Source organism: Ranitomeya imitator, chromosome 2 (genome assembly GCF_032444005.1).
Source record: "Ranitomeya imitator isolate aRanImi1 chromosome 2, aRanImi1.pri, whole genome shotgun sequence".
Taxonomy (NCBI): Eukaryota; Metazoa; Chordata; class Amphibia; order Anura; family Dendrobatidae; genus Ranitomeya; species Ranitomeya imitator.
Window position 1 is genome coordinate 446,170,230 of NC_091283.1, and position 19,154 is coordinate 446,189,383.

Below are 19,154 nucleotides of genomic sequence, written 5' to 3' on the forward strand. Positions count from 1 at the left end.
TGTTTTTTTATTATTTTTACCATTACATTTTTTTACTATTGATGCCGCATAGGCAATATCAATAGTAAAAAGTATGGGACACACAGGGTTAATAGCAGCGGTTACGGAGTGCGTTACCCGCGGCATAACGCGGTCCGTTATCGCCAGCATTAACCCTTTGTGAGCGGTGACCGGAGGGGAGTATGCGGGCGATGGGCACTGACTGCGGGGAGTAAGGAGCAGCCATTTTCTTCCGGACTGTGCCCGTCGCTGATTGGTCGTGGCTGTTTTGTCGCGACCAATCAGCGACTTGGATTTCCATAACAGACTGAGGGCGTGACCAATGAATATCCGTGACAGAAAGAAAGATAGAAGGACAGGCAGAAAGATGGACGTGACCCTTAGACAATTATATAGTAGATATCTATAAAGGAAACAACCAAGGAAGGTCTAAAAAGAGGTCAAATTGGCTTGAATGTGCCGTAGCTGTAGGATCTGACAGAACCTATTTTGTGGCAGCGCAGGAGCACGTAGAAGCGCAGGAGCACTTCACATTAACCTGATGATCAGTAAAAAATCCCTTCCTTCTGCCAAAACTTAAATCCGTCCGACTTCTGGAACTCAGGATATTGCTGATCATCCCATATAGAAGAGATCTCTACTATCGCCTGGCCCTACATTTATTTTGAGGCAACAAGTAAATGGGTCTTCTTTAGGGTATATAGTACCATTTGGCAGACGAAGAAGCGTACACAACGCCTCCTCATCCTATGGGATATTACAGTTGGGCAGAAATAAAGTAAAGCTAGGCCATTTTTTTCCAGATTAAATCCCTGAATATACTTCTCAATTTGTGACAGTAATGGGCAATAATTAAAGGGGTTGCCCCATCAATAAGGGTATGTGCACACGTATTCTGTAGGGCTGCGGATTTTTCCGCAGCGGATTTCAGAAATCCGCAGGTAAAAGGCACTGTGTTTTACCTGCAGATTTACCGCGGATTTTGTGCGGATTCCACCTGTGCATTCTATTGTGGAGCAGGTGTAAACCGCAGCGGAATCCGCACAAAGAATTGACATGCTGCGGAATGTAACCCGCAGCATTTTCGTGCGTTTTTTTCCGCAGCATGGGCACTGCGGATTGCGGTTTCCATAGGTTTACATTGTCCTGTAAACGCATGGAAAGCTGCTGTGGACCCGCAGCTGCAGATCCGCAGCAAAATCTGCAACGTGTGCACGTAGCCTAAGTCTTCATACCCCGCCCTAGTTTGGTATAAAAGAAAACAAACAAACCAAGCTATACTCATTGTTATAGTGTACTCACCTCTTCCGACAAGCCTACAGCTTGCAGTGATCCTCAACCTACTGAACGCCAGCACAACCAGCTCTACCCTCTCCTAGTGTTTCATCACCCATCCCCTGTAGACTGTGAGCCCTCGCGGGCAGGGTCCTCCCTCCTTATGTACCCGTGTGCCTTGTTTTTTGCTCATGTTTAATGTATTTGTCTATATTTGCCCCTTTTCACATGTAAAGCTCCATGGAATAAATAGCGCTATAAAAATGTATAATAATAATATATCTAGTTATTCTGTATACGGTGTAATAATATATGATATATCTAGTTATACTGTATATGGGGTAATAATATACTATAAATCAAGTTATGCTGTATACGGTGTAATAATATACTACATATCTACTGTAGTTATACTGTATATACGGTGTAATAATGTACTATATATCTAGTTATACTGTATATACGGTGTAATAATGTACTAAATATCTAGTTATACTGTATATGGGGTAATAATATACTATATATCTAGTTATACTGTATATGGTGTAATAATATACTATATATCTAGTTATATTGTATATGGTGTAATATACTTTATATTTAGTTATACTGTATACAGGGTAATATACTGTATATCTAGTTATATTGTATACAGGGTAATGATAGACTATTTACAGCTCTGGCAAAAATTAAGAGACCACCACATCAAAACCCTGTCATGGGCAGCCCAATCTCCAGACTTGAACCCCAGGGCGAGTTCCAGGTTTTTGAGGGCCCCGGGCGAAAGAGTCTCACAGCCCACATAGCATATAATACAGCCCATGTAGTATATAGCACAGCCACGTAGTATATAGCACAGCCATGTAGTATATAACACAGCCACGCAGTATATAACACAGCCACGTAGTATATAACACAGCCACATAGTACAATGCACAGCCCACGCAGTATATAACACAGCCCACGTAGTATATAGCACAGTCACAGTAGTATATAGCAATGTGGGGTCATTGCCGCAATGCATTCTTGGGACCGAAGGGTCACGAGGAGAGGGAAACGCTGCCGCGGACGCCGAAAGGTGAGAATATATATATATATATTTTAAATTATTATTTTTAACATTATTTGTATGTTTTTACTATTGATGCTGCATAGGCAGCATCAATAGTAAAAAGTGGTCACACTTATAGGGTTAATGGCAGTGTTAACGGACTGCGTTACACCGCGTTATGCCGCGGTGTAACGCAGTCCTTTTAACGGACTGCTAAAACGCTATGACGGCCGCGACCAATCAGCGACGCGGGATTTCCGTGATAGACAAACAGACGGAAGTGGACCCTAGACGATTATTATACTGTATAGGGTAATAATATACTACATATCTAATTATACTGTATATGGGGTAATATACTGTATATCTGGTTATACTGTATATGGGTTAATAATATAATATATATCAAGTTATACTGTATATGGGGTAATAATATACAGTATAACTAGTGTATAGTATATGATTACCCCATATACAGTATAACTAGTTAAATAGTATATTATTACGCCGTATACAGTATAACTAGATATATAGTATATTATTATCCCATATACAGAATATGTAGTAATACTCTATATGGGGAATAATACACTATATATCTAGTTATATATCTAGTTATACTGTATACAGGTTAATAATATACCATATACCGTATATACTCGAGTATAAGCCGAGATTTTCAGCCCAAATTTTTGGGCTGAAAGTGCCCCTCTCGGCTTATACTCGAGTCATGGTCGGCGGTGGGGTCTGCGGGTGAGGGGGAGAGGGCGCTGAGGCATTCTTACCTAGTCCCGGCGATCCTGGCGCTCCCCCTGCCGTCCCACGGTCTTCGGGTGTTTCAGCTCTTCCCCTCTTCAGTGGTCACGTGGGACCGCTCATTAGAAAAATGAATATGGACTCCACTCCCATAGGGGTGGAGCCGCATATTCATTTCTCTAATCAGCGGTAACGGTGACTGCTGATAGAGGAAGAGGCTGCGGCACCGAAGACCAGCTGTCCGGGAGAAGGAGCGGGACGCCGGGAGCAGGTAAGTATCGCATATTCACCTATCCCCGCTCCACACGCCGGGCGCCGCTCCATCTTCCCGGCGTCTCTCCGCTCTGACTGTGCAGGTCAGAGGGCGCGATGACGCATATAGTGTGCGCGCCGCCCTCTGCCTGATCAGTCAGTGCGGGGAGACGCCGGGACGAGACGCCGGGAGCTGCAAGCAAAAAAGGTGAGTATGGCTTTTTTTTTTTTTTATTGCAGCAGCAGCAGCAATGGCACAGCTTTCTATGGTACATCAATGGGGCAATAATGAACGGTGCAGAGCATTATATGGCACAGCTATGGGACAATAATGAACGGTGCAGAGCACTATATGGCACAGCTATAGGGCAAGAATGAACGATGCAGAGCACTATATGGCACAGTTATGGGGCAAGAATGAACGGTGCAGAGCACTATATGGCACAGCTATGGGGCAATAATGAACAGTGCAGAGCACAATATAGCACAGCTAAGGGACAAAAATGAATGGTGCAGAGCACTATATGGCACAGCTATGGGACAAAAATGAACGGTGCAGAGCACTATATGGCACAGCTATGGGGCAATAATGAACGGTGCAGAGCACTATATGGCACAGCTATGGGGCAATAATGAACAGTGCAGAGCACTATATGGCACAGCTATGGGGCAATCATGAACGGTGCAGAGCACTATATTGCACAGCTATGGGACAAAAATGAACGGTGCAGAGCACTATATGGCACAGCTATGGGACAAAAATGAATGGTGCAGAGCACTATATGGCACAGCTATGGGGCAATAATGAACGGTGCAGAGCACTATATGGCACAGCTATGGGGCAATAATGAACGGTGCAGAGCACTATATGGCACAGCTATGGGGCAATAATGAACGGTGCAGAGCACTATATGGCACGTCTATGGGGCAATAATGAACGGTGCAGAGCACTATATAGCACAGCTATGGGGCAATAATGAACGGTGCAGAGCACTATATGGCACAGCTATGGGGCAATACTGAACGGTGCAGAGCACTATATGGCACAGCTATGGGGCAATAATGAATGGTGCAGAGCACTATATGGCACAGCTATGGGGCAATAATGAACGGTGCAGAGCACTATATGGCACAGCTATGGGGCAATAATGAACAGTGCAGAGCACTATATGGCACAGCTATGGGGCAATAATGAACGGTGCAGAGCACTATATGGCACAACTATGGGGTAATAATGAACGGTGCAGAGCACTATATGGCACAGCTATGGGGCAATAATGAACGGTGCAGAGCACTATATGGCACAGCTATGGGGCAATAATGAACGGTGCAGAGCATTGTATATGGGGCACAGCTTTATATGGAGCATCTATGGGGCAATAATGAACTGTATGGAGCATTATATGGGGCTCCTGATTCAATATGGATATTCAAAAACACTTAACCTACTGATGTCTCAATTAATTTTACTTTTATTGGTATCTATTTTTATTTTTGACATTAACTGGTAGCTGCTCCATTTTCCTCCCTAGGCTTATACTCGAGTCAATAAGTTTTCCCAGTTTTTTGTGGCAAAATTAGGGGGGTCGGCTTATACTCGGGTCGGCTTATACTCGAGTATATACGGTATCTAGTTATACTCTATATGGTGTAATAATATACTAAATACCTAGTTATACTCTATATGGGGTAATACACTATAAATCTAGTTATACTGTATATGGAGTAATATACTATATAGCTAGTTACACTGTATATGGTGTAATAATACACTATATATCTAGTTATATTGTATATGGGGTAATAATATACTATGTAGCTAGTTATATTGTATACGGTGTAATAATACATATATATAGAGAGAGAGTCCAAGAAGTCAAAGGCAGCACACCATTGCAAATAAGTTAAAAAAGTGTTCAAGTTTAATAGCCCATCATGGCGACGTTTCAGCTCATGGACATGGTGTGCTGCCTTTGACTTCTTGGACTCTCATTATAAGGTTTGGTACATGCCTGAGGGGCTTTGCACCCAGAATTTGTTTTTTTTCTGTTCTGCTCTCACTTTTTGCTATAATATATATATATAGCTATACTGTATATGTAGTAATATACTATATATCTAGTTATGCTGTATACAGGGGAATAATATACTATATATCTAGTTATGCTGTATACAGGGTAATAATATACTATATATCTAGTTATACTGTATATGGGGTAATAATATAATATATATATAATATTACTGTATATGGTTTAATATACTATATATCAAGTTATACTGTATATGGGGTAATATACTATATATCACGTTATACTGTATACGGGGTAATAATATACTATATATCTAGTTATACTGTATACGGGGTAATAATATATTACGGTATATATCTAGTTATACGGTGTAATAATATAATATATACAGTATATCTAGTTATACTGTATACAGGGTAATACAATATACGTCTAATTATACTGTATATGGCGTAATAATTTATTACATGTCTAGTTATACTGTATACGGGGCAATAATATACTATATCTAGTTACAGTATGCTGTATACGGGTTAATCATATACTATGTATCTAGTTATACTGTATGCAGGATAATAATATATTATATATCTAGTTATGCTCTATGCAGGGTAATAATATACTATATATCTAGTTATACTGTATAAGATGTAATAATGTACTATGTATCTAGTTATACTGCATACGGTATAATAATATACTATGGAGTATACAATATTATATACGCACCGCCCCATTGGAGGATGTGGGATCTTTCACATAATGCCCGGGTTCGGTCCTGGGAGCGGGGTCCCATGTTTTGACTTGCACATTGGTTTCTCCTTTGGACTTTATGCAGCCCATGCTGATGGCACCGTTGTCAGGCAGAGGTAATATGGGTGCAGGGAAGGGGTGACAGCACCAGAGACGTCCTGCGATTTCTCCAGGTCACTAGTGGCTCATCTTCATGTTTTCAAGACAGGAAGCAGCGTTTCCTAGAAGGGATGGAGGTGACATTATTGGACGGCGCAGGTTATGTGACAACTTCTCACACTTGCAGTGAATGCTGGATGTTACAAGTCACTTCACTTTTCAAGAGCTGAATTTACATGACATGAGCTTCCTTCTAAAAATGCAGAACTGGTGGTTGAAAGACAAACCCCAGAGAGCAGAAGAGACACAGAAAAGGAGAAAGAAACTCCTTAACGGGCCACGTCCCCAAACACTGATATTCATGTGTGTTGGAATAAGTTTAAATGCAACAACTCCATTCCTGTTGTAGTCTGCATTGAATGTCTATGAGTGTTCATTTGTCAGCTATGCTGTGATTGTTAAAGTTTGTACAAAAAGGTCAGAGGACTCTCACTGATTGCATCATTCTGCTGCTGTTTCCTTCACAGAGAGACATGTGTTACATGGACTAGATTATATCGGTAGTTACTGTCAAAGCTTTCTTATTTTGTTCCAGTTCAAGCTGCATATATTAAACACAGTTTGCCTTACGTTGGATTCTGCTGCTTATATGAAGTAACACGCGCTGCTGTGGTAATACTCCGGCTAACAGGTTATGGGCCCAGCCACCGGAAAGTAAATGGTAAAAAGCCCAGTCACCGGAATAAGCAGCGAGCCAAGCGCAGACAGCACAGAGGAACCCCCGGAATACAAGGACACCGGAACGCAAAGGTACCGCAGTGTACAGAGCACCGGACAGCGCAGCTTAAAGGGCCAGTAACAAACAAAAAAAAAAAAAAAAAAGGTACAAGAGACAAGAATGTCTACAGAAAGGAATGCAGTGAAGTACACAGTGCCAAGTCTCACAAATCACAATTACAGCTCCTGGAAATTCAAGGTAAAGATGTTACTTATAAGAGAGGGTACATGGAAATGTATTGAACAGCCTGTGCCTGACCCAGTACCGGGTGATTGGCTAGAGACTGATCAGAAAGCACAAAGCACTATTTCCCTCAGCATAGATGATAACCAGATTGTACATGTATGCAAATGTGATACTGCAAAGAAAATGTGGGAAGAATTACAGAAAGTGCATGAAAGGTCAAATCTCAGCAATAAGCTATATCTTATGAGAAAGCTGTATCAGTCTAAATTAAGTGATGGCCAGCATATGCAGGACTATATCAGAAACACCCTAGAGATTGTGGAGCGCCTAAGGGGTATTGGTGAAGAAATTAAAGATTTTCATGTTGCTGCATTACTATTAAGTGGTCTTCCAGAAAGTTATGACACGCTTGTGACTGCATTAGATGCCAGACCAGATGATGAACTCACACTAGAATATGTGAAAGGGAAACTTGCAGATGAATACAAGAGAAAGTCAGAGACTATTAGCAATAATATATGCAAAGCAGAAGCAGCATTAAAGACACAGTACTTTTCTAAAGCTCAGAGTCATTTAAAGGAAACTCGTGAATGTTTTGTCTGTAAAAAGCCTGGTCACCTTAAAGCAGACTGCAGAGTGTGGAAAGCAAGAATGAATCAGTTTAAAAAGCAGGACAGTCATCAAAAGGTTAAAACAGCTATAAAGAAGGAAGATGCATGTATTGCGACTGCATTTGGGGTCAGCACAAGCCCATATGCAAACCATGTTTGGTGTATTGACTCTGGAGCGACTGCTCACATGACACGTGATAAAGATTTCTTCATTAATCTAGATGAAAGCAAGTCTGAAAAGGTAATTTTAGCTAATGGTCACTATATGACATCAGAAGGAATAGGAGATGGTTATCTCCATTGTCAAGTTCAATCCTCAGCACAAGTCAGAAAAATCCCAGTTAAAGACGTGCTGTATGTTCCCAAACTTGAAAGTAACCTTTTATCTGTAAAGAAGCTTGCACAACAGGGAAATATAGTTACATTTAAGGATGACAGATGCATCATTTCAAAGAAGGGTCATACCCTTGCCGAAGGAAAAATCAAAGATGAACTTTATCAGCTGAAATGCAATGAAACTGTTTACAGTGCTAGACAAGATTTTCATAAGGACTGTATTCATGTGTGGCACAGACGCCTAGGCCACAGAGATCCAGAAGCAGTAAAGAAACTAGCTCAACTTGCAAATGGTATTGCAATCAACCAGTGTAATCAAACAATGAAGTGCACAAGTTGCCTAAAAGGGAAAATGTCCAGAAAATCGTTTCCTAAAGTAAGCACTACTAAATCTGCACAGATACTGGATTTGATACATACAGATGTGTGTGGTCCAATGAGTGTTCTTACTCCCAGCAAGAAGAGATATTTTCTCACATTCATTGATGATTATTCCAGATATACTGTTACTTACCTACTTCAAAGTAAAGATGAAGTTCCACAGAAACTTGAAGAATATCTTGCTGCAGTTCTTAACAAATTTGGAAGAATACCAAAGGTACTGCGAGCAGATAATGGAACTGAATATACAAGTGGTAAAGTGCAAACCATCCTGAAAAAGAATGGAATCGTGTTCCAGACAACCGTTCCATACAACCCAGAGCAGAATGGCACAGCAGAGAGAAAGAACCGAACTCTTTGTGAAAGTGGAAGAAGTATGCTATTTGATGGAAACCTACCTACAACATATTGGGGAGAAGCCATCATGACTGCTACCTATCTTCAAAATCGACTGCCAAGTAAAGCTACAAGTAAAACTCCATATGAGCTATGGAACTGTGAGAAGCCCAACCTGAAGCATCTCAGGATATTCGGAAGCAAAACTTTTGTGCATGTTCCCAAAGAAAAACGTTCTAAGTGGGAATCTCATGCAAAGGAAGGAGTTCTTGTGGGGTACAGTGAAACTCAGAAAGGATACAGAATCCTGCACCCACAGACCAACACAGTAACAATCAGCAGAGATGTAGTGATTGATGAAAACTCAGTATCGCTCAAATTTCATGAGGTTACGCAAATAATTCAACCTAAGGAACAAGAATTTCAGTCAGTGATTCCAGACATTGAAGAGAATCTCAAAGAAAATACTGAAGTCTGGATATGCTCTGAAAGTACTGAAAAAGAAACAGAAGAACCAAGCCAACCTCAGGAGATCAGAAGATCAGGAAGATCAAATAAAGGAATTCCAGCTAAACGCCTTTCTTATATGGTCAGATCAATTCCAGAAGAAGAGCCACAGTCATGGCAGGAAATGCAAAAACTGCCTATTCATAAGAAGCAAAAATGGATAAAAGCTGCTGATGAAGAAATGGAATCCCTTCATAAGCTCAAAACATGGGAGCTCACAGAGCTACCTCAAGGCAAGAAAGCAATTGGATGTAAGTGGGTCTTTAAGAACAAATATGACTCCGAAGGTAATGTTCACCGTTTTAAAGCAAGATTGGTCGCAAAAGGATATTCACAAAAATATGGTGAAGATTATGATGCTACTTTTGCTCCAGTTGCCAAGCAAACTACATTCAGAACTTTATTATCCATAGCTGCTGTTCAGCAGATGAAAGTAAGACATTTTGACATCAAAACAGCCTTTCTACATGGAGACATTGAAGAAGAGCTGTACATGACTCAACCAGAAGGCTATGTTAAAAGGGGTAAAGAGAACCTTGTTTGCAGAATGCAAAAATCTCTCTACGGCCTTAAGCAATCAGCAAGAGCATGGAACACTAAGATGAACAAAGTGTTAATCGACGAAGGATTTAAAAGGTCTCAAGCGGATCCATGTTTGTATACAAAAGGTGTATCACAAGATTGGATGTATGTTATTCTATATGTGGATGATGTAATAATAGCGCATCAAGAAGAGAGAGAAATTTCAAAACTAGGTCAAATTCTGAACAAGCATTTCGAGACCAAGGACCTTGGAGATGTGACATACTATTTGGGAATCCAAATCCAGAGAGAGGAAGATGGAAGTTTTCTTCTTAATCAAAATTCTAAAATCTCCACAGTTCTAAACCAGTTTGGAATGTCAGAAGCCAAAGGCATATCAACTCCAATGGATCCATCTTACCTAAAATTGGAAGGAGAAGAAGATCTGCTACCCACAAATGACAGTTACAGACAAGCAGTGGGGGCACTTCTATACATAGCAACCACAACCCGTCCAGATATCTCAGCCACAGTGGGAATTCTCTGCCGACGTGTAAGCAAGCCACGCCAAAGAGATTGGAATGCAATTAAGAGACTTCTTCAGTATCTTAAGGCAACCCAAGAGTTAAGTCTAAAGATTTCTGCATCAGGAGATCTAATTCTCAGAGGATATGTAGATGCAGATTGGGCTGGAGACTCAAGTGATCGAAGATCAACAAGTGGTTACTTGTTCAAGTTAGGACACACTTCAATCTCATGGTCCAGTAGAAAACAAGTGTCAGTTGCATTGTCTTCTACAGAAGCAGAATATACATCAGCTGCTCATGCAAGTCAAGAGTTAATTTGGTTGAAGCAACTTTTGGAAGAATTCGGCAAACCACTAGCTGAACCAACTGTTATCTATGAGGACAACCAAGGATGTATCAAGCTCGCCAGCAGTGAAAGGATAAGTGCAAGAACAAAGCACATTGATGTTAAACATCATCACTTGCGTGACTTAGTAGAGCGTGAAGTTCTAAAGTTTGTTTACTGTGAATCTGACAAGATGTTAGCAGATGTTTTGACAAAGCCATTGTCAAGAGCCAAGTTTGAAGAATTCAGAACTGCAATGGGACTAACAGGATAAGCAGTTGTTGAGTGGGGGTGTTGGAATAAGTTTAAATGCAACAACTCCATTCCTGTTGTAGTCTGCATTGAATGTCTATGAGTGTTCATTTGTCAGCTATGCTGTGATTGTTAAAGTTTGTACAAAAAGGTCAGAGGACTCTCACTGATTGCATCATTCTGCTGCTGTTTCCTTCACAGAGAGACATGTGTTACATGGACTAGATTATATCGGTAGTTACTGTCAAAGCTTTCTTATTTTGTTCCAGTTCAAGCTGCATATATTAAACACAGTTTGCCTTACGTTGGATTCTGCTGCTTATATGAAGTAACACGCGCTGCTGTGGTAATACTCCGGCTAACAATGTGAAATATGGCACTACTTATGTCATACAGTTAAGTCCATATATATTTGGACAGAGACAACATTTTTCTAATTTTGGTTATAGACATTATCACAATTAAATTTAAACAAAACAATTCAGATGCAGTTGAAGTTCAGACTTTCAGCTTTCATTTGAGGGTATCCACATTAACATTGGATTAAGGGTTTAGGAGTTTCAGCTCCTTAACATGTGCCACCCTGTTTTTAAAGGGACCAAAAGTAATTGGACAGATTCAACCATTTGAAATAAAATGTTCATTTCTAGTACTTGGTTGAAAACCCTTTGTTGCCAATGACTGCCTGAAGTCTTGAACTCATAGACATCACCAGACGCTGTGTTTCCTCCTTTTTGAAGCTCTGCCAGGCCTTCACTGCGGTGGTTTTCAGTTGCTGTTTGTTTGTGGGCCTTTCTGTCTGAAGTTTAGTCTTTAACAAGTGAAATGCATGCTCAATTGGGTTGAGATCAGGTGACTGACTTGGCCATTCAAGAATATTCCACTTGTTTGCTTTAATAAACTCCTGGGTCGCTTTGGCTTTATGTTTTGGGTCATTGTCCATCTGTAGTATGTAGTTTGGCTGCATTTGGCTGGATCTGAGCATACACTATGTCTCTGAATACCTCAGAATTCATTCAGCTGCTTCTGTCCTGTGTCACATCATCAATAAACACTAGTGACCCAGTGCCACTGGCAGCCATGTATGCCCAAGCCATCACACTGCCTCCGCCATGTTTTACAGATGATGCGGTATGCTTTGGATCATGAGCTGTACCACGCCTTCGCCATACTTTTCTCTTTCCATCATTCTGGTAGAGGTTGATCTTGGTTTCATTTGTCCAAAGATTGTTCTTCCAGAACTGTGCTGGCTTTTTTAGAAGTTTTTTAGCAAAGTTCAGTCTAGCCTTTTTCTTCTTGATGCTTATGAGTGGCTTGCACCGTGCAGTGAACCCTCTGTATTTACTTTCATGCAGTCTTCTCTTTATGGTAGATTTGGATATTGATACGCCGACCTCCTGGAGAGTGTTGTCACTTGGTTGGCTGTTGTGAAGGGGTTTCTCTTCACCATGGAGATTATTCTCCGATCATCCACCACTGTTGTCTTCCGTGGGCGCCCAGGTCTTTTTGCATTGATGAGTTCACCAGTGCTTTCTTTCTTTCTCAGGATGTACCAAACTGTAGATTCTGCCACTCCTAGTATTGTAGCAATTTCTCGGATGGGTTTTCTCTGTTTTCGCAGCTTAAGGATGGCTTGTTTCACCTGCATGGAGAGCTCCTTTACCGCATGTTTACTTCACAGCAAAACCTTCCAAATGCAAAACACCATACCTCAAATCAACTCCAGGCCTTTTATCTGCTTAATTGAGAATGGCATAATGAAGGGTGGCACATGTTAAGGAGCTGAAACTCCTAAACCCTTCATCCAATTTTAATGTGGATACCTCAAATGCAAGCTGAAAGTCTGAACTTCAACTGCATCTGAATTGTTTTGTTTAAAATTCATTGTGGTAATGTCTATAACCAAAATTTGAAAAATGTTGTCTCTGTCCAAATATATATGGACTTAACTGTATATCTGATCCTGGGAAAAATAAGGAATGTCACCCAGCTTAATCGCAGTCCTTAGCGGTCATGGCTGCCAATACAGCTAACATCGAGAGTGGGAACGAACTTATTCACAGTCCATAACATCCATGGCTACCCTTACACCAACCAAGGGAGTGTCACACAGATAATCCAGGGTCCTGAACATCCATGGCCACCATTACACCAAACATAAGGAGTGTCACCCAGTTAATCCAGAGCCTCAAACATCCATGGCTACCCTTACACCGAACATAGGGAGTGTCACCCAGATAATCCAGGGTCCTGAATATTCATGACTACCCTTACATCAACCATAAGGAATGTCACCCAGATAATCCAGGGTCCTGAACATCCATGGCTACCATTACATCAACCATAGAGAGTGTCATCCAGATAATCCAGAGCCCTTCCATTCATGGCTACCCTTACACCAACCATAGGGAGTGACACCCAGATTATCAAGGGTCCCGAACATTCATGGCTACCCTTACACAAACGATAAAAATGGTCACCCAGATAATCCAGGGTCCTGAACATCCATGGCTACCATTACACCAACCATAGGAAGTGTCATCCAGATAATCCAGGGTCCTGAACATCCATGGCTACCATTACACCAACCATAGGAAGTGTCACCCAGATAATTCAAGGTCCTGAACATCCATGGCTACCATTACACCAACCATAGAGAGTGTCACCCAGATTATCCAAGGTCCTGAACATTTATGGCTACCCTTACACCAACCATAGGGAGTGTCACCCATATTATCTAAGGTCCTAAACATCCACGGCTGCCATTACACCAACCATAGGGAGTGTCACCCAGATTATCCAGGGTCCTGAACATCCATGGCTACCATTACACCAACCATAGGGAGTGTCACCCAGATTATCCAAGGTCCTGAACATCTATGGCTACCATTACACCAACCATAGGGAGTGTCACCCAGATTATCTAAGGTCCGAAACATCCATGGCTGCCATTACACCAACCATAGGGAGTGTCACCCAGATTATCCAAGGTCCTGAGCATCTATGGCTACCCTTACACCAACCATAGGGAGTGTCCCCAAGCTTATCTAGGGTCCTGAACATTCATGGCTACCCGTACATCAACCATAAGGAATGTCACCCAGATAATCCAGAGTCCTGAACATCCATAACTACCCTTACACCAAACATAGGGAGTGTCACCCAGATTATCCAGGGTCCTGAACATCCATAGCTACCATTACACCAACGATAGGAATTGTCACTCAGATTATCCTGGGTCCTGAACATCCATGGCTACCATTACACCAACCATAGGGAGTGTCACCCAGATTATCCAGGGTCCTGAACATCCATGACTACCATTACACCAACCATAGGGAGTGTCACCCAGATTATCCAAGGTCCTGAACATCCATGGCTAAAATTACACCAACCATAGGAATTGTCACCCAGATTATCCAGGGTCCTGAACATCTATGGCTACCATTACACCAACCATAGGGAGTGTCACCAAGATTATCCAGGTTCTTGAACATTCATGGCTACCCTTACACCAACGATAGGAATTGTCACCCAGATTATCCAGGGTCCTGAACATCCATGGCTAACATTACACCAACCATAAGGAGTGTCACCCAGATTATCTAAGGTCCTAAACATCCATGGCTGCCATTACACCAACCATAGGGAGCGTCACCCAGATAATCCAGGGTCCTGAACATCAATGGCTACCATTACATCAACCATAAGGAGTGTCACCCAGATAATCCAGAGCCCTTCCATTCATGACTACCCTTACACCAACCATAGGGAGTGACACCCAGATAATCCAGGGTCCTGAACATCCATGGCTACCATTACACAAACCATAGGGAGTGTCACCCAGATAATCCAGGGTCCTGAACATCAATGGCTACCATTACATCAACCATAAGGAGTGTCACCTAGATAATCCAGAGCCCTTCCATTCATGACTACCCTTACACCAACCATAGGGAGTGACACCCAGATAATCCAGGGTCCTGAACATCCCTGGCTACCATTACACCAACCATAGGGAGTGTCACCCAGATTATCCAGGGTCCTGAACATCCATGGCTACCATTACACCAACCATACCATAGGGAGTGTCACCCAGATTATCCAAGGTCCTGAACATCTATGACTACCCTTACACAAACCATAGGGAGTGTCACCCAGATTATCTAAGGTCCTAAACATCCATGGCTGCCATTACACCAACCATAGGGAGTGTCACCCAGATTATCCAGGGTCCTGAACATCCATGGCTACCCTTACAACACCAACCATAGGGAGTGTCACCCAGATTATCCAAGGTCCTGAGCATCTATGGCTACAACTACACCAACCATAGGGAGTGCTACCCAGTTTATCCAGGGTCCTAAACATCCATGGCTTCCCTTGGAAGCCTCATTTGTGGGAGCCATAATGGCCACCATATTGCTTGTCACCGATGTTTATAAACACAGATATGAGATATAACAAGACACGAACCTTTAAACATATTTTTCAGGAGGGAAATGTTCTATAAATACTATAGACGAAAATGGTTTATCCCACATATGACCTAATGTCATCGGCTTTGACTGAAGCTCCACATCTCAGTAATGTTAGCGTAGAGTCAACATTTTTTTTATTTTCTGCTCCTTTTACTTGGTTTTTAGTCTCGTTTTTTTTTTCACTTTGGAAGGCAGAAAATCATATATTGATTGTGGAGACCATCAGCAAGCTGCTGCTGACAGTTCTTGTATACTTCTTTTGTTTTGCTTGGTGGTTTAAATGCATAATGGTTTCCTGCAGGCTTAGGGTGATACCACACGCAAAGGCTGGCAGCACAAAGCCGAGACTCAGACCACCATGATGGACAATTGCTGCATGACCTTCTTTAGAATTAGCCCATCACGATATATGGCCACAGCGTTAGGGGTCTAATGGGAGCCTAAACTACTGTAATATCCTGCCTTAACCACATTAACACAAGACTATCTAAAAATCGTACAATGTAATCTATTCTCTCTTAAGGTCGCCATACACATTAGATGCCTGCTGGCTGAATGATAATTTGACCAGCAGCCATCTCGGCCACCTCTCCCATACACCGAAGTGCTCATTAGGCCAAGTGCCAAATAAGAAAGTCAACACCCAACAAGTCCCTGGCAATGGTTTATCCACGGAAGACAATGCGGTTGACAGTCCAAAATGCCATCAATATCAGCGAATTTGCCCAACATTAGTCTAATGCAATGTTTCCCAAACTCCAACCCTACAGATCCAGAAAACCTGATCTGTTGGGGGCCAGGAGGACTGGAGTTTGGGAAACACTCGTCTAATGTATATGGGGGGCTTTAAGCTGCATTTTTGCTGAAAGACTATCGCAAAGGAGAGTTCTTAAAAAAATATGTTCACAGCAACCTTGCAGTGTGAACAGGCTGCAGATCACCTGATGAATGAGCAAAATGCTCGTTCGTCAGGTGAAATGTTATTTTGCGCTGCTTAACCCTCCGTCACATACAACTGATCTGACAGGCGCTTCTCTTTTAAGGTACCGTCACACATAGCGACGCTGCAGCGATACCGACAACGATCCGGATCGCTGCAGCGTCGCTGTTTGGTCGCTGGAGAGCTGTCACACAGACAGCTCTCCAGCGACCAACGATCCCGAGGTCTCCGGTAACCAGGGTAAACATCGGGTAACTAAGCGCAGGGCCGCGCTTAGTAACCCGATGTTTACCCTGGTTACCATCCTAAAAAGTAAAAAAACAAACGCTACATACTTACCTTCCGCTGTCTGTCCTCGGCGCTCTGCTTCTCTGGTCTGGCTGTGAGCGCCGGGCAGCCAGAAAGCAGAGCGATGACGTCACCGCTCTGCTTTCCGGCTGACCGACGCTCACAGCCAGTACAGGAGGAGAGCAGAGCACAGCGCTGGAGGACAGACAGCGGTAGGTAAGTATGTAGTGTTTGTTTTTTTACTTTTAGGATGGTAACCAGGGTAAACATCGGGTTACTAAGCGCGGCCCTGCGCTTAGTTACCCGATGTTTACCCTGGTTACCAGCGAAGACATCGCTGAATCGGTGTCACACACGCCGATTCAGCGATGTCTACGGGGAGTCCAGCGACGAAATAAAGTTCTGGACTTTCTTCCCCGACCAGCGATCTCCCAGCAGGGGCCTGATCGCTGCTGCCTGTCACACTGGACGATATCGCTAGCGAGGACGCTGCAACGTCACGGATCGCTAGCGATATCGTCTAGTGTGACAGTACCTTTACTTTCATTTCTCCTTCCTCACCAGATTGTGAGGAAACCCCCTCCCTCCAGGTAGTCTCCTGTCTCTTGAAGGTCTGTGAAACCTGATATCACAGTTGGATTTCAGAGCTTCAGGGGAGAGGATATAGCTGCACAGATCTCTCAGGCTCATTGTATGTGAATACGTCACATTCAGTAAGGTTGGTATTTTATGTTTTTATTCATCACAATAGTTTATTTAGCTTGTTTTATGAATGTATAGCACAAAATGTGAGGATATTTCATAGAAATAAGGGAGATTTTATAAAAGAAAGTGTGCTGCTCAGGCATATACAGTAGTTCCCTAACATATTCCTTCTCTTGCTTCAGATTATCTGCTGAAATTGAGAGGAAAATGTACAATTTATCCAAATAACTTGATGTTGAGGAAGTAACAAACATGCTGTTAGATGATAGAGACCTCACACTGAATGAGGATTTAGGAGAGGAAAGTGAGATTGATTCTCATGATGAGGTGGAAGAATGTGTCCTGGATTCTGAAACAGAGCAAGATGGTGACAGTGGTGAGGATGAAGAAGTTGGATCATATTATATTGGAAAAGATAAAAATGCTAAATGGAACAATGGTCATATTTTTTGCTATGTTGAATTTGGGTGGTATAAATTCACAAGTAATTTATCTTGAAAACAAGCTTGAACCACTCCGTAGACGATTGTATCTGAAAAAATTGGCCCATGAACTAGTACTTGGAGAGCTACGCAGGAGAAGCGTGAAAACAATCGGTATCCCCTCTCGCCTTCAAGTTCAGCTCAAAAGGTTCCGCCCAGAAGATGATGGTGAAAAGTCACCATCTGCACCACCTCACAAAAGAAGGAGATGCACCACCTGCCAAACGGAAAGCGGAACCAGAAGGCTTTCAAATTATGAATGTCTCAAATGTCATAAAGCAATTTGCCTGACACATGCAAAAATGGTGTGTAATTCTTGCTATTTGCTCTGCAAGTGTGACTTTTCTGGGGAAACCTCAGCATCTACTTCTGATTGAATATGTTTTTAATAGTACTTAAGGTACCTTAAAATTAAGTTTGTGTTCAAAAATTTTCTTTGTACATTTTTTTGAGAGAGTCGAACTGGGGACTATTTGGCGGGAGTTTTGAAAAGTTTGTATTTCATAGTTATTAGTTTTATGTTAAGTAAATGTTTTTTTTTGCAACTGATTATGTGTAGTCTCTTTTATTACATCCCTATGAAGGTCACTGATCACTTTTAGAGCACTGAAATTGCAAACATTAGATATTATAGGTATTTTTCCAGCAGGCGCCTGACAGGCACATTGTATGTGAACTCGTTAGTCCGAATATTGTATGTGATGGAGGGTTAAAAGATTATCATTCTTGTTGGTGCATAGTAAACAGGTTCTGCACTGTCGAGAAAAAGGACAGCCAAAGCGCATGAAGCGATGTGGTATAGACCTACAATAGATTGCTCAGTGCACATCATTTACAGTGATTTTGAAAATGTCAGTAAAATGATTATGGAGCGGCGGTCATATTGTGGCGCCAGTTGGTCCATGTAAAAGGATCCTCAGTCTAGTTCTTTGTTTATATAAAGCACCCATGTAATAAACTGGATCGTTAGAAATATGGACGCAATACAATTTAAGGTAAGACTACTTCAATAAAAAAATGTAATTAGCCTGCTTGTTGATGGTTTCCATATACAGTACAGACCAAATGTTTGGACACACCTTCTCATTTAAAGATTTTTCTGCATTTTCATGACTATGAAAATTGTAAATTCACACTGAAGGCATCAAAACTATGAATTAACACATGTGGAATTATATACTTAACAAAAAAGTGTGGAACAACTGAAATTATGTCTTATATTCTAGGTTCTTCAAAGTAGCTACCTTTTGCTTTGATGACTGCTTTGCACACTCTTGA

At 41.8% G+C, this 19,154-nt stretch overlaps 1 protein-coding gene across 2 annotated transcripts in view; it reads right to left on the reverse strand.

Annotated features, from left to right (window-relative positions):
- HCK (HCK proto-oncogene, Src family tyrosine kinase) overlaps positions 1 to 19,154 on the reverse strand; it is a 56,803-nt gene that overhangs the window by 34,126 nt on the left and 3,523 nt on the right. The window contains exon 2 of one of the 2 annotated variants that reach the window (XM_069750992.1): positions 6,097 to 6,341. In XM_069750992.1, the coding sequence (XP_069607093.1) occupies positions 6,097 to 6,210 (114 nt within the window). In that variant the 5' untranslated portion in view covers positions 6,211 to 6,341. Of the gene's footprint in view, positions 1 to 6,096; positions 6,637 to 19,154 lie in introns of those variants that run through there. The other variant, XM_069750990.1, reaches the window with a different exon arrangement.